Genomic DNA, 12,547 nt, shown 5'->3' with positions numbered 1-12,547 from the left:
ACATTTTGTGCAACTACAAACAGATTCCCTGGCAAACATAGCAAAGCTAGGAGTACAACCATTGTTGAGGAGGACCACCAAGGGACACTTCATTATGCTTAGTCTTGAAGACAAAATTGAAGAGTGTTTGAACTCATCTTCCTCAGGCTACGTTTGTGCCAACAACTCCATTTAACTGCCCACGTCCTGTGGAATTACAGAGCAGAAAAGCTGACAAAACGTTCGGGAATCTTTCTGACCCGATATATCAATACATACTAATCTCACTAGTAAAGACTTAAGTTGGCCTTTTGTAAGTATTTGCTCTTGCAACAAATGACTTCAAGGAAGAGAAGAAACATTAGACCAGTGGTACAAATGGGGGTGATCTTGGCAATGGGCACTTCTAGCAATGTCTAGAGACATTTTTCTTGTCACACTGAGGGACGGTGCTACTGGGATCTAGTGGAGAGGCCAGGGATGCTGCTAAACATCCTGCAGTGCACCCTACAGACCCTACAACAAAGACGTACTTGGCCCAACATGACAATCCTGTTGAAGTTGAGAAACCCTGTGTTAAGCTGTGAAGATACGTCTGGATGGAGTGTGTGAAATTCAGGACAGTGAATAATTACTGAGTAGCTAGAATGTATAAGATACTGCTCTTGGCATAGGAGGGCTCTAAAGATGCCTTTGGCCTTGAACAACCTGCAAGTACACCTGTGTCTCCATACCTTTGAAAAGCACACCTTTTTCCATCCAAATTTGTTTTAGCCACACTAGACAGTTCCACAGTGTTTTTAATAAAGTGTGAAAAAATCCTTCTTTAAATGACTGACAATTCACTTAATTTGCTTTGAAAGTTAAGACTTTTCATTTGTCAGGTTTTCTTAGCATGAGATATGAACTCATAAACAGGTGGTCTGGGAACTGGACCAGTTTTAAACCTAGTGTTGAGAGCCAGAAGATGGTGCAGAAGGAAGGCAGTGAAATGACTGCCTGAGAATATATTCCAACGAGAGGTAAATTAATTCTTCCAGGGAACCAGAATATCAATTGGTAAATCACTACCTACCAGGCACCAGATGATAATCTGCTTCCTTGAGTTAATTTATCTCATTGGGGGAACCCACCACTCCTTAGAGACTAAAGTATATTGGTTCCACCTGGGACCAGGTCCAGTATTAATAATAATTTTCAAATGAACTCTTCCAGACCCTTAATTCAGCCGGTAGGAAGAAGACTAATAACTAAAGGAATGCCACACCATAATTCTGCCCAGCTTTCTTTGCCTCAGCCTTGCCCCATGGATCAATCCATGGTGTAGTGGGGCCTGGGAAAAGGTGGTTGGGAGCTCTGGAAAAGTGGTCATCTGGATCCAGCCACACATCTAGCATCTCCCAGGGAAAGAAATATAGCTATTAGGAGCCAGTTACAGTAAAACCTAATGTGAAGTCCAGGAGAAAGTTGGTCTGAATTTGAGGATCTTGATTATTTTGAGAGTGCATTTTACTACTTTTAAAGGACATAAAGTAACTTAACACAATTTATAGCTAAGAGAGTGACAAAGCCAGACAGGTCAGCTTTAATAATAATAATAATAAAAGTTAATTTGCAATCAGTGTATTGCTTATATGTGAATTGGCCTTCTACGGTGCCTCAAGGGTTTGGTCTCTAAAATAGATTAGTCTCCCTAAAATACTACTTCTACTCCTTAGGGAGGAATGGTATTCATGGAAAAAAAAATGTAGAGGAAGAAAGGTCTGGAGCAACTTTCTTCAGGCTATCTAACCTCTCTGTGCCTCTGCATTATTTGGAAAGTGGGGTGGTGATGATATCTGCATTTTTGCCTTTCTGATGGGCAGGATGGAGCGGGGCAGGGGGAGCGTCAGGGCAGAGCCTGAACACACCACTGCTTGGTCCATTACTGTTATTCTGCATTCTTCAAAGAGAACCCCCAGAGTGAAGTGCAGCCGATGTATTTTGTTTGTATGAAGACAAAGTCTGAGTTAGTGGGGTTTGTTTTCCCAGAGAAACAAGCAAATGACCTTCTGAGAAAACCCTGACCTCCTGTATATAATCTGTTATTACAAAGGTGAGAATGTCTGGCCTCAGGGGCGTAAACCCATCATATTACCAGTACAGAAAAGATAGTCTGACCCCAGTTTCCTCCTGTTCCTACTTCCCTCTGCCACGGCACGCAGCTAAAACATGGCCTTCATAGGAAAATTCCAGAGCCACAGATGCTGGGATACTGGTTTCTGTCAGAGTTACTGAGAGCCTGACACTTGATGTTTCATTCCCAACTGCAAATACATCTCCCCCAGTGGGTTTGCCTTCTGCAGCTGCACTCAGGTTCCGGAGTGCTGACTCTCCTTTATGGGGTCAAAGAAGGCTTTCGCGATATTGCAAAAGACACTCTTTCTCAAGATAGGCTGGAGGAAAAAACCTCCATATTTAATGATGCTATTCCAGCAAAGCAGGGCCTTAATGATGATAATAATAATAATTAATGGCACAGCTAGAGAACTGACAAATAATGGGGAACAGATGATCCCTTCCTGGCCTCAAAAAAAAGTCTGTACGCCTGCAGAAAATTAAGCAGATCCTTTCTTGGCAATTTCAAACTCAGACGCCTCAGCCAGAGTCAGTTAGCGGTTTTACTTTTTCTCCATGGAGAGCTAAAAGTATAAAAGACCAACTACTTCTAACTCCTGCAATGACACATGAAGCAAAATAAGGCATATGGCTGCAGCCCTGGGTCTCAAGTTTAGTTGCAGTTCTCACTTTCAAATCGGTCCCACCAGCAATTTTAAGTTCTCTTATCTTTTATAGGTTTCTCAATTATGCAAATAAAGTGTAACTTTCTCACCCTGTTTCTGCTTCTACCATCTTTTTAAATGGGTTTCACAAAATGGAGATGTTGGGCCACTCACTACTTGGATCTGTTAGTGGGCTTCTGTATTGTTAAGAAAGGTAAGGCCATGCTCTGGTGACAAGCTGTGGCAGTCTGCTCTGCTAAGTGAATCTGAAAAGCCTCCTAACCAATAATAAAACCCAAATGGATCAGCTCAGGACGAATTTGAACAAGGTCCTTGGTCAGGCATCTGAAAGAATTTTTAAAAAGCCACAAAGAAAAGGTCCAAGAGAGCCGATTCTCTGTATATTCCTGTGGCATTGCAAAGAAAGAGAAGTAGGAAACATCATTTCATTGGTTTTCTTTCAAGGGGAGAAGCAGAATGTTAGGTCTGTACCTCACTTTGAAGGATCATCACGGCGTGGTTGAAATGGTGATGCTCTAAGGTAGCAGAAGTTCCATAGAGTTGGGCCAGGGCAGAGCCGCTCCTGAAAGAAGACAGATGTGTGAGTGACCAAGGCCCTTCACCCGTCAACGATCCCCCGACACTGGCTCTTTGGATCAACGTGTTTCTCCTGCTTCTGCAAAGGACCATGAGCAGATACATCCTCAGGTAACCACCTGTGTAGTTCACGAATGTATTAAGTAAACGTTTTGGGAATCTTCTCTGTGTTAGGCTAGATGCTGTGGATGATACGACCATGAAAAAGACACAGCCCACGCTGCTAAGAAATTTACAGACTAGTAAGGGAGATGAGATGTGGTCCTAAGGGAAAATAAAGCACAGAGCACATAATATAAATACCACAGAAAATGTTCCAGGTCCAGTCAAAGTGCTTTGGATGATCTGAGGACAAGAGACATAATTCCTGGCTTTGTGGATCAGGATAGGCTTCATGAACTAAACCTTATAAAGCTTCTGAGTGTCCAAAACGAATGTCATATACCAAATGTATTTGCGGCTCCATGGGAAAAGACCTTGTGAATATCATGTAGAACCCATTTAATCTGCTTTACATGTAAGGTTGACAAGCTTCTACTATGGTTTTCCAACCTACAGTCACACTATGATATCTCAATGTCGAACTCCAGAAAGTTCCCTGGATTTGGAGTCAGAATTCAGCTCTCGGTAATAGTTTCGGGTCATTACTTGGTTGCTTTAAGAATCAGTTTCTTTGTCTCTAAAATTATGATAATACTCTCTACCTCACTTGTTATTTAGGAGCATACAATAAAATACTTGTAAGTGCCTATCATAGTGCCTGCCATATAGTAGATGGTAGTCTATACTAATTATTAATCAACAATTAAAACAGATATTTCCATTTTAAGTAAATAAAATGTTAATTGATACTTGAAAGGATAATTTTGAATTATCTGTATATTTTGCTTATGTAGAACAACCCATTCCTCAACAATGTCAATTTGGCAAGTGCTCAAATTTAAAATGTTCCAGTGTGTTCATTTCCAATTCTCCTGAAGTAGCATTTAGAGCATTTTAAGAGTTGAGAGACATTCCGAGAATCCTATGGTTTAAAGGACAGTCATGGGACAGCAGCCAAGGACCCATCAAGGTCCTTGTGTTCATTCTTGCTAATTGCAGAGAGTGTGGACATTGAAAGGGCAATTTGGCCTTAACCTGGAAATGCCAGAGATTGCCAGATCACAGTCTGCCCTTTTAGTGAGAGGAGCAAAGACTGCATGTAATGCCACGTGAGGGATTTCAGTCATAAGGTGCCCTCTAGCTCCAGCATGAGGCGGCCCAAGATCATGGCCGGTCTGGGGGTGCAGGGGACCTGTGATCTCTGGAAAGGCTCAGAGCTGACCACATGTTGGAATAAAACAGCAGGATTAGGGGTTATTAGGAATAGGGTTAGTAAGCAGGGTACTAGACTTTAATCAGGTGGTGTTATTTCTTTAAATCTTGCCTTAATCTATATCATTTAATACGTGAAAATTTGTTAGGCTAATCTTAGCATTAAGTGATTAATATTTAATGTTAGTCACTATTTTTCTAACATAGAGTTCATTTTTATGAAAATACATTTTTCAAAATGCACACTGTATTGTGTCTTAGCTGTATTTGTCTTGGCTTTTGAAATTCTAGGATGTTTCATATGCATGTCAAATCCAAATGCCTGGCATGGAGTAGGTGCTTAAAAAATATTAGTTGCTTGGCTAGTAAGGTTGTGGTGGTATGTCTAGAGATTATAGTTCAAACTGAAGGTTGACAATAATAAGTGTGTTAACATTTTAAAATAATGTTATTAATAATAATAGCTCTCATGAGAAGTACCTGTCATGAACTAGGCAACATATTAACACCTTAATATATTACTTCTTCTAGTCCTGACAACAACCATGAAATAGATATTATTTTCTCATTTTACAGATAAGGAAACCAAGGCTCAGAGAAGTTATGCTACTTTTCCAAGGTCACAAAGCTAGTAAGTACCAGTTCTAGACTGGAAGCCAAATTGTGAAGCTTTTTCTCATTACATAATGAGAAAGATAATTATAACTTGTACATTTCTGATATTCAGTTCTCCATTTTTGCCAAGCTGGTTGTCATCAATGAAAGCAGGTTTCAAAATTTAATTCAGAATTCTTCTAGTATAACTGCTAACCACAGGCTCAGATTCCTGTGATTTGTTTCTATTAACTAGCCATGCCAGATGTGCCCCAGTTACTGGTATGAATCCTGATAAGAGAGTCATTGATGTAAAGTAGGGTCAAGATGCAAAATATCATCTCTTCCTTTATCAGGCTGGTTTAGCAGACCTCACAAAGTTAAATCAGTTACATGATAACAAGTCACTAAATATTTTCTTTTTTCAGGATCAGTAGGATGTTTCCTCCTTTAACCAGGGGACACCTTGTAACAAAAACACTGGTGCCTCCTATGCTGCCCTCTCCTCTGCCCCAGATCCACATGGATTCTGAACTGCTGCTTTTCATCAGAGGACTCTCAGGGTGTTTGTACAAATGCATCTGATGGCCCACGGTTTGAGCATCTTCATCCTCACATTCTCTTTGTTCCTTTTAGTAATTCCGTCTTACATTGTCCCCACCCTCACACAATACTGATTTAATCACAAATATGTAGATTTTGCAACAGAACCAGACTAGTGCTATGAAGAGACTGTGATTGATTGATTGATTGATTCATTCACCTAATAAGGATTGATGACTACTGCAATGTGAGGCTGTGGGCATGTGGGATACAAAGATAAAGAAGACATGGCTCTTACCCTCAGGAAGCTCACAGTCCCCTATAACTGCGCAGGAGACTTGCACTTACGATGTCACCTTTCTGCAAGCAAGGTGCCATCTTAGCATTCACAGGATGGGGCATGATACTAACTCTACTTTTTTTGTCTAGAATGAAATCATCTAAGCAAGAATGTTTCCAATTCCATATGGTTCCTCTATTTACATTACTAGGTTTGGTCTCTGTCAGATTTTCTAAGACTGCAAGACATCCTGGTGCTTTCTCCCTCAGTCCAAGGCTCACTGAGAATGCGCCTACACCTGCCATTACTCATGCACATGCTATGAACCTCCTAGGACCGCAAGAGTGAAGTCCATGGTCAGAAAACTTGATAAAAGTGGCAAAAATTAAAATCTATCTGTTAGGATAAACTTTATCAAAATGTATTCTACAGAATACTAGTTCTTTGGAATGTTAAATGGCATTACAGGCAGAAATAAAAAGGGTCCCGTGGTTAAATATGTTTGGGAAATGCTGGGTTTAAAAAGTTAAACTGTTTCTTTATTATAGGATTTCTCGGTGGCATCTATATGTGAAAATATGCACTGTGATTCTGCAGGAAGGGGACGTAATATGCAGTACTGACCAATCTTACTTGATCATAAAACCATTTTTAAAAAAGAGGACATGTCTTTCATGTAATGTACTTTATGTAAAGGCATACTGTCATTTTTCATGTAAAATGTGAAAAAAAAACCCTCAAATCAATCACATGTGGAAAAAAATTGACTTTAGCACCACACCTCATTTTAATTGTCTGTGGTAAGTAAATCCATCACATCAATAGCTCCGGGGCACACGCACTGTAATTGTGAAAATATTACATATACATGTAGGGTATGTGGAGACAGGGGGAGAGAAGGAGAGCAGAAGAGAATCCAGATCCCTGAAGCACAGGAAGATTTATACCTGTGATATTTCATGATGCTCATTATTGATTAGGTCATCCCAACATACTGAAGTTTTTAATTTTTGGACAGGCAGCACACTGAGGAGAAACTTATTAAAAAGAAAAGTCAACGTGAAAATTCTGTCCCCCACAGGCATCCAGCACTTTGCACAGGCACCAAAAATAAGCGTGTAAAAGGAACCTGCATAGCTATGAACTATGTACCTTCATAACTTCCCTAGATATGCATATTCGTTGAAAAAGAGACAATGGAAGTGTGCTGCCATGGCTTTCAGAAAAGACAGGAAACTTTCAGAAGGAAAACCATGAAAGGTAATTAGGAAATTGAGAATTGTTGGGAGGTGGCGAGGAATGGGATTAGGCTGTCATGGCAGATTAATGCGCCCCCGTATTTCACTTCTGGGACCTGGCTGAAAGCGACAAGATGGGTTTTCATTCCCAAGAAATGAGTATAAGAGATTATGCTAGAAATGAATAGAAGAAGTCTCCTAGGAGAATATACTACAAAGCTGCTCGGTACTGATATTTAATCATCAGGGGCAGCTGTAATAGGGAGGGCGCTGAGTGGGAAACGCTGTCCCCAGAGAAAACAGGAGAGCGGTGTTAACAGAGTAATTTCAAAGCACTGTGGGATCGCTGCCCTGTCTACCTATCGATCATTCACTGCACGCACTCCAATACTTTAAAATTAAGAATAAAGCATGAAAATGCAAAGGTTCACTTATCAGAAAGGCTAAGAGAATAAATCATACTGTGCTATAACTAAAATCACAACTTTTTATTGTAGAGGCATTTTGCATTTTATATAGTAATTTGTCTCTTGCTAAATGTCTCTTGTTTCTTTATAGCCTTATATAGGAAAAAAGGTAGCATATGCTTTGCCACATAATAATTGGTGCATTTAAATCCCATTTCCAAATCACTTGAAAGGTTGGAGTTAGACTGAGTACTTTAAGGAAAGGGACTATTATACTTCCCACACAATGCCTGGCACAGTGCTTCGCACTTAGAGAGCACTCAATTAATGGGGAGTAAATAAGGAAATAAGGATATAGATTTCTTTCTAGGGATTTTCCTAAACAATGGCGCACTTGCTGAATAAATCTTATTCTAATCAATAAAAAGGTAGTTCCTTCATCATGATGTAAAAAGGTCTCTTTCAGCATTTATTGAAAAAAAATTTAACTGAGGTTGCATGGTGGTGGCCTTTGGTGTTCTAAGTTCAAAAGTGACTCTGTCGGGCTTCCCTGGTGGCGCGGTGGTTGAGAATCTGCCTGCTAATGCAGGGGACACAGGTTCGAGCCCTGGCCTGGGAAGATCCCACATGCCGTGGAGCAACTAGGCCCGTGAGCCACAACTACTGAGCCTGCGCGTCTGGAGCCTGTGCTCCACAACAAGAGAGGCCGCGATAGTGAGAGGCCCGCGCACCGCGATTAAGAGTGGCCCCCACTTGCCGCAACTGGAGAAAGCCCTCGCACAGAAACGAAGACCCAACACAGCCAAAAATAAACAAATAAAATAAAGAATTAAAAAAAAAAAAGTGACTCTGTCAGTTAAAAGGCAGGGCTGATGGACATCCCATGAGCTGGTAATTTGTGTACAAGATCGATCATTGTGAGGAAACACGTCAGACCATCTTGGAACAGGTAGATTTGATCATGTGGTATGAGGATGCAAAAAAAATTTTGAATTCTGGTATCAGAGACTTAATATCTATCTCATATGTGTGAAAGCTGTTCATTATAATACAAGTCACTTGAAATTTGGGGACCTCAGTTTCCAATTTCTAAAAATTAAGGCACTGAAAAATATGACTACCAAGGTCTAGTTGTGTTCTATGATTTTTTTGGCTCCACATCTTGATTTTTTGGATGTCAAAATATATCTTAGTTTTCCAGAGTTCACATATATGGCAAGTCCGCCAATAAACTGGAAGCTCAAAGGGCTAAAATAAATATCACAAAGTCATGAAAGAGAGTAGAATAAAGTGGTTAAAGAATGGTTTTTGGAGTCAGATAGCCCAGGTCCAAACACCACTCTGCCACATGCTGGATGTATGAATTTGGGCAAGTTACTTACTTTCCTGAGGCCCAGTTCCATCTGTAAAATGGAGACAAAAATATCTACATACAAGGAAGTTGATGAGCACATGAGATAGTAAACAACAAACAAACTGTAGTTCTTATTGTCTCAGGGACCATCCATTGCAAAGAACAGAAATGAATTAGAACCAGCTTCACTAAAAAACAAAAATAAAACAAAACAGAAACCCGTTGACTAAATGATGCCAGGAGCTCTGAGTAAGGCCCATTGTCACAAGTACGGCTGGGTCTCTCGGAAACAGGAGTAGGGATATGGAAAACCGGGGATCAAGTCTGCTTTTCCTCTGTCTTTCTCTAGGATAGTATAATCTCTGCTTCTCTCTGAATGTTAGCTTTCCTCTTCTCTCCTCCCTGCAGATTTGCTTTCTTGTTTCTTTTATCCACTTGGGACGTGGTCGTCACAGCTTTCCCCAAATGGCAGCCTCAGCTTCCAAGTCTATGTGCAGCTTAGACCTCAACAGCTACCTGAGTCAATATCATGGTAATCCAAGTCCAAATTCCTGGGAGATAAAATATGATTAGCTGGGTTTGGATTAGATGTGTACTCTTGGTCCAAAGAGCTAAGAGGTCAACTAGCAAGGAGGGCTGGCTCTCTCAGTGTGACACAGAGGCTGTCTCCAGGCCGGGGGCTGTTGTTATCTGGGTACATATATTGTGCACTTGACTTTTTTTTTTTTTTTTGTGCACTTGACTCTTAAAAGAACCCACAAGGTGCTCACTCTTGTCTTATAGATACAATTCTTTATGCATAAGTGGCAGAATGGTAGGCGGCTGGAGGGAGGCTGCTCGAGGAAGACACAGTGACAATGATGCCATTGGCCTCAGAGAGAGGTATCCTAAAATAATAATAGCAATGAAATGCAGGCACAGGGGCTCAAACCTAAAAAATCGTCAGACCCTATAATGAAAGTGTGCACAGTTTACCCTTCAGTAGGCCCCAGGGACACTATTGTTTTTAGTACAACATCAAACTGTTGTGTGTAAAAACTGTGTTTTATAATAATCTTATGAAAGGTTGCACTTGTTGAAGAAATCAGGAAACTTTGTTGGAAAGCAATATTAAAATAGTTAAAACGTCATCCATTCATGCATTTGTCATTCATTCATTCACTCAGCAAACATTCCTTGTGGGTTTATTATGCTCCTGGTACTTGTACACATCACAGGGACTCAAGAAGAGGGGAGACACACCGGTAAATCAGCAACTAACATGGTGTGAGATACACACTTTTGGAAAAGCATAGCCAGGGCATGATGTGGGCACAGAAAATTGACAAGGGGAAGGTACATCAGAGATAGAACCCTGGGGGTGGTGCTTTTAAAGGAGTTTGGGGGAAAGAAGAAGAGGAAGGGCATTCTGGGCAAGGGGAACTGCCGACTGGGAGCAGAGAGAAGGGAACTAGCCGGACCCCATAGAGCACTTTAAGTAGCCCCTTGTGTCTGGAACCTGGATGCCTGGGTGGGGGTGGGATGGCAGGAGTGACTGCTGGGCCAGAGGAATGGGCAGGAGCCTGATTGAAAAGGGCCTTAAGGGCTAAACTAAGGAATCTGAACATTATCCTGAAAGTTACAAGAGGCCAGTGAACGTCTTTTAAGCAGGGGAGTGATCTGATCAGCTCTGTGAATTATAAAGAGCATTCTGGAGCGCCAAGGGGGAAAGACTGGAGGAGAAGAGTTAGGCTGTTGGTTGTAGCAATCCAGGAGGGATGCAAAAGAAGCAGTGGTTACTTTAAGAATGCAGAGATGTCGACTTTGGGGGGCGCTAAGGAGGGAATCTGGGTGACTTGCAGATTTCTGGTGGTGCCATTCACTGGGATAGAGAATAAGAGAAAAAGGGAGAGACTGGGATTGGGGTGACTGTGGGACTTCAAATAGGAGGTGCTCCTCAAGCAGCTGGAATAAGTGTGTGGAGATAAGCAGAGAATTATGGTCCAAAGGTATGGGCTTGGGGCTGAGCAGCAGGTGGGTGGAGGTCCAGCGAGAAGGCTAACGTGGAGCAGAACAGGAGAGAACACGCCCAGCGAAGCCTGGGGCAGGAGGAGAGAGGCCTTGCAGCAAACTGAGAAGAAAGACTAGAAAGGTGGATGGAAGGTGTTCCTCTCCCAGACAGAGGAAGAGAGAGAGCTCTAGGAAGGAGGAGGAGCTCTAGTGGCAAAATGTGTCTCATGGCAAGAAGGGTCAAGAAAGAAGGACAGTAAGAGTGTCCAACAGCTTTGGGACAAGGCGTTGTTCATTGGTGGCATTACTGAGGGCCGCTCTCCTGGTGGGCAGAACTGGAAGCCATGTGGGAGGGAAGTGAAGACAAGGAACAGACAACTTTCCAAGAAGATTGGCTGGAAAGGAAAGAAGAGAAGTAGAGCAGAAGCTCGAGGGAGAAGCGGGATGGAAGTGGGGTTTTTCAAGATGGGGGACAACTGTTCATATTCATAGGATGCTGAGAGCCAGTAGACAGGGGAAGGAAGATACAGGGTAGAGAAAGGAAGATTGATGGAGCAAGGTCCCGGAGGAGGGAGGGAGAAGGGATCCAAGGCCGAGGTGGAAGGATTAGCCTCAGATATGAGGAAGGACAGCCCTTTCACTGAGATAGGAGGGAAGGAGGAAAGGATGGGGCCAGACAGATAAGTTTGTTCGTGGCAGGGGAGGAAATTGAGGGAGTTCTCGATTGATGGCCTCAATTTTCTCAGTGAAGGAGGAAGCAAGGTGATCTGCTGAGTGGCGCAGGGGAGGGGGGTAGAACAGGAGGTGGTTTAGGAAGAGAGAACATTTGGTATCTATAACTGCTGACAACAGTGGGGGACGGCACTGGCTAGGGACCCAGAAAGATTGGTGGGGAGTATTGAGCACCTAGCGAGTTGGGAGAATATATATTGGGTATGCCCTAAACTCACAACTGTGACACTTTCTCCCAAAGCCTTTGAAAGTCTAGACAGAAGAGCAAGAAATTAAATCGCTAGATTGAGCCAGGGCTGAGTTTTTGCAGAGTGACTGTCACAGAAAGGTAAGAGCGTCAAGAAATTATAGGACATGGAGAAGAGCAGGTTGAAGTGATGGGCTACTGCATTCAAGGCAGATAGAGGGACACAAAATCAATATTCATCTGCGAGATCAGGAGCAAATAGAAGGGCCCAGGACCCCAAGGCCTCAGTAGGTAGGTGTTTTGGGGAACAAAACAAGTGACGAGCTGAAAGGTACCTGTTGACACACAGTGGGCTGCTGGGGTTTCAGATTATAGAGGCAGACCTGCTCCGCAGGCTTGGAAATTGGTCATCTGACAGCTGATCTTACCTCTTTGTTGAAGCCTTCCTTAGTCCCTCCATCCCCAAATGTTTTTCCCTAGCCTCTGAAGTCTCATATCACTTTGTTTGCAGACAGGTAGTAAAAAGCACATTAAACTGTAACCTCAATGTGAGAGCCAGGAGACCTGGGTT

General features: G+C 42.2%; 1 protein-coding gene and 1 long non-coding RNA gene across 2 annotated transcripts in view; one reads left to right on the top strand and one right to left on the bottom strand.

Annotated features, from left to right (window-relative positions):
- Positions 1 to 12,547, bottom strand: part of PDE11A (phosphodiesterase 11A) — a 423,005-nt gene that overhangs the window by 59,633 nt on the left and 350,825 nt on the right. Inside the window, exon 14 of the mRNA XM_082395677.1 lies at positions 3,234 to 3,324. Coding sequence (XP_082251803.1) covers positions 3,234 to 3,324 — 91 coding nt within the window. The remainder of the gene's footprint in view (positions 1 to 3,233; positions 3,325 to 12,547) is intronic.
- Positions 3,361 to 8,557, top strand: LOC309630438. Its single transcript, XR_014245668.1, has 2 exons — positions 3,361 to 5,283; positions 5,675 to 8,557. It is a non-coding gene; the product is annotated as an uncharacterized lncRNA (long non-coding RNA).

The sequence above is a fragment of the Balaenoptera borealis genome (assembly GCF_965194805.1).
Source record: "Balaenoptera borealis genome assembly, chromosome: 6".
Lineage (NCBI taxonomy): Eukaryota > Metazoa > Chordata > Mammalia > Artiodactyla > Balaenopteridae > Balaenoptera > Balaenoptera borealis.
The sequence above is the reverse complement of the archived record's forward strand: the minus strand, read 5'-3'. Positions and strand labels throughout refer to the sequence as shown.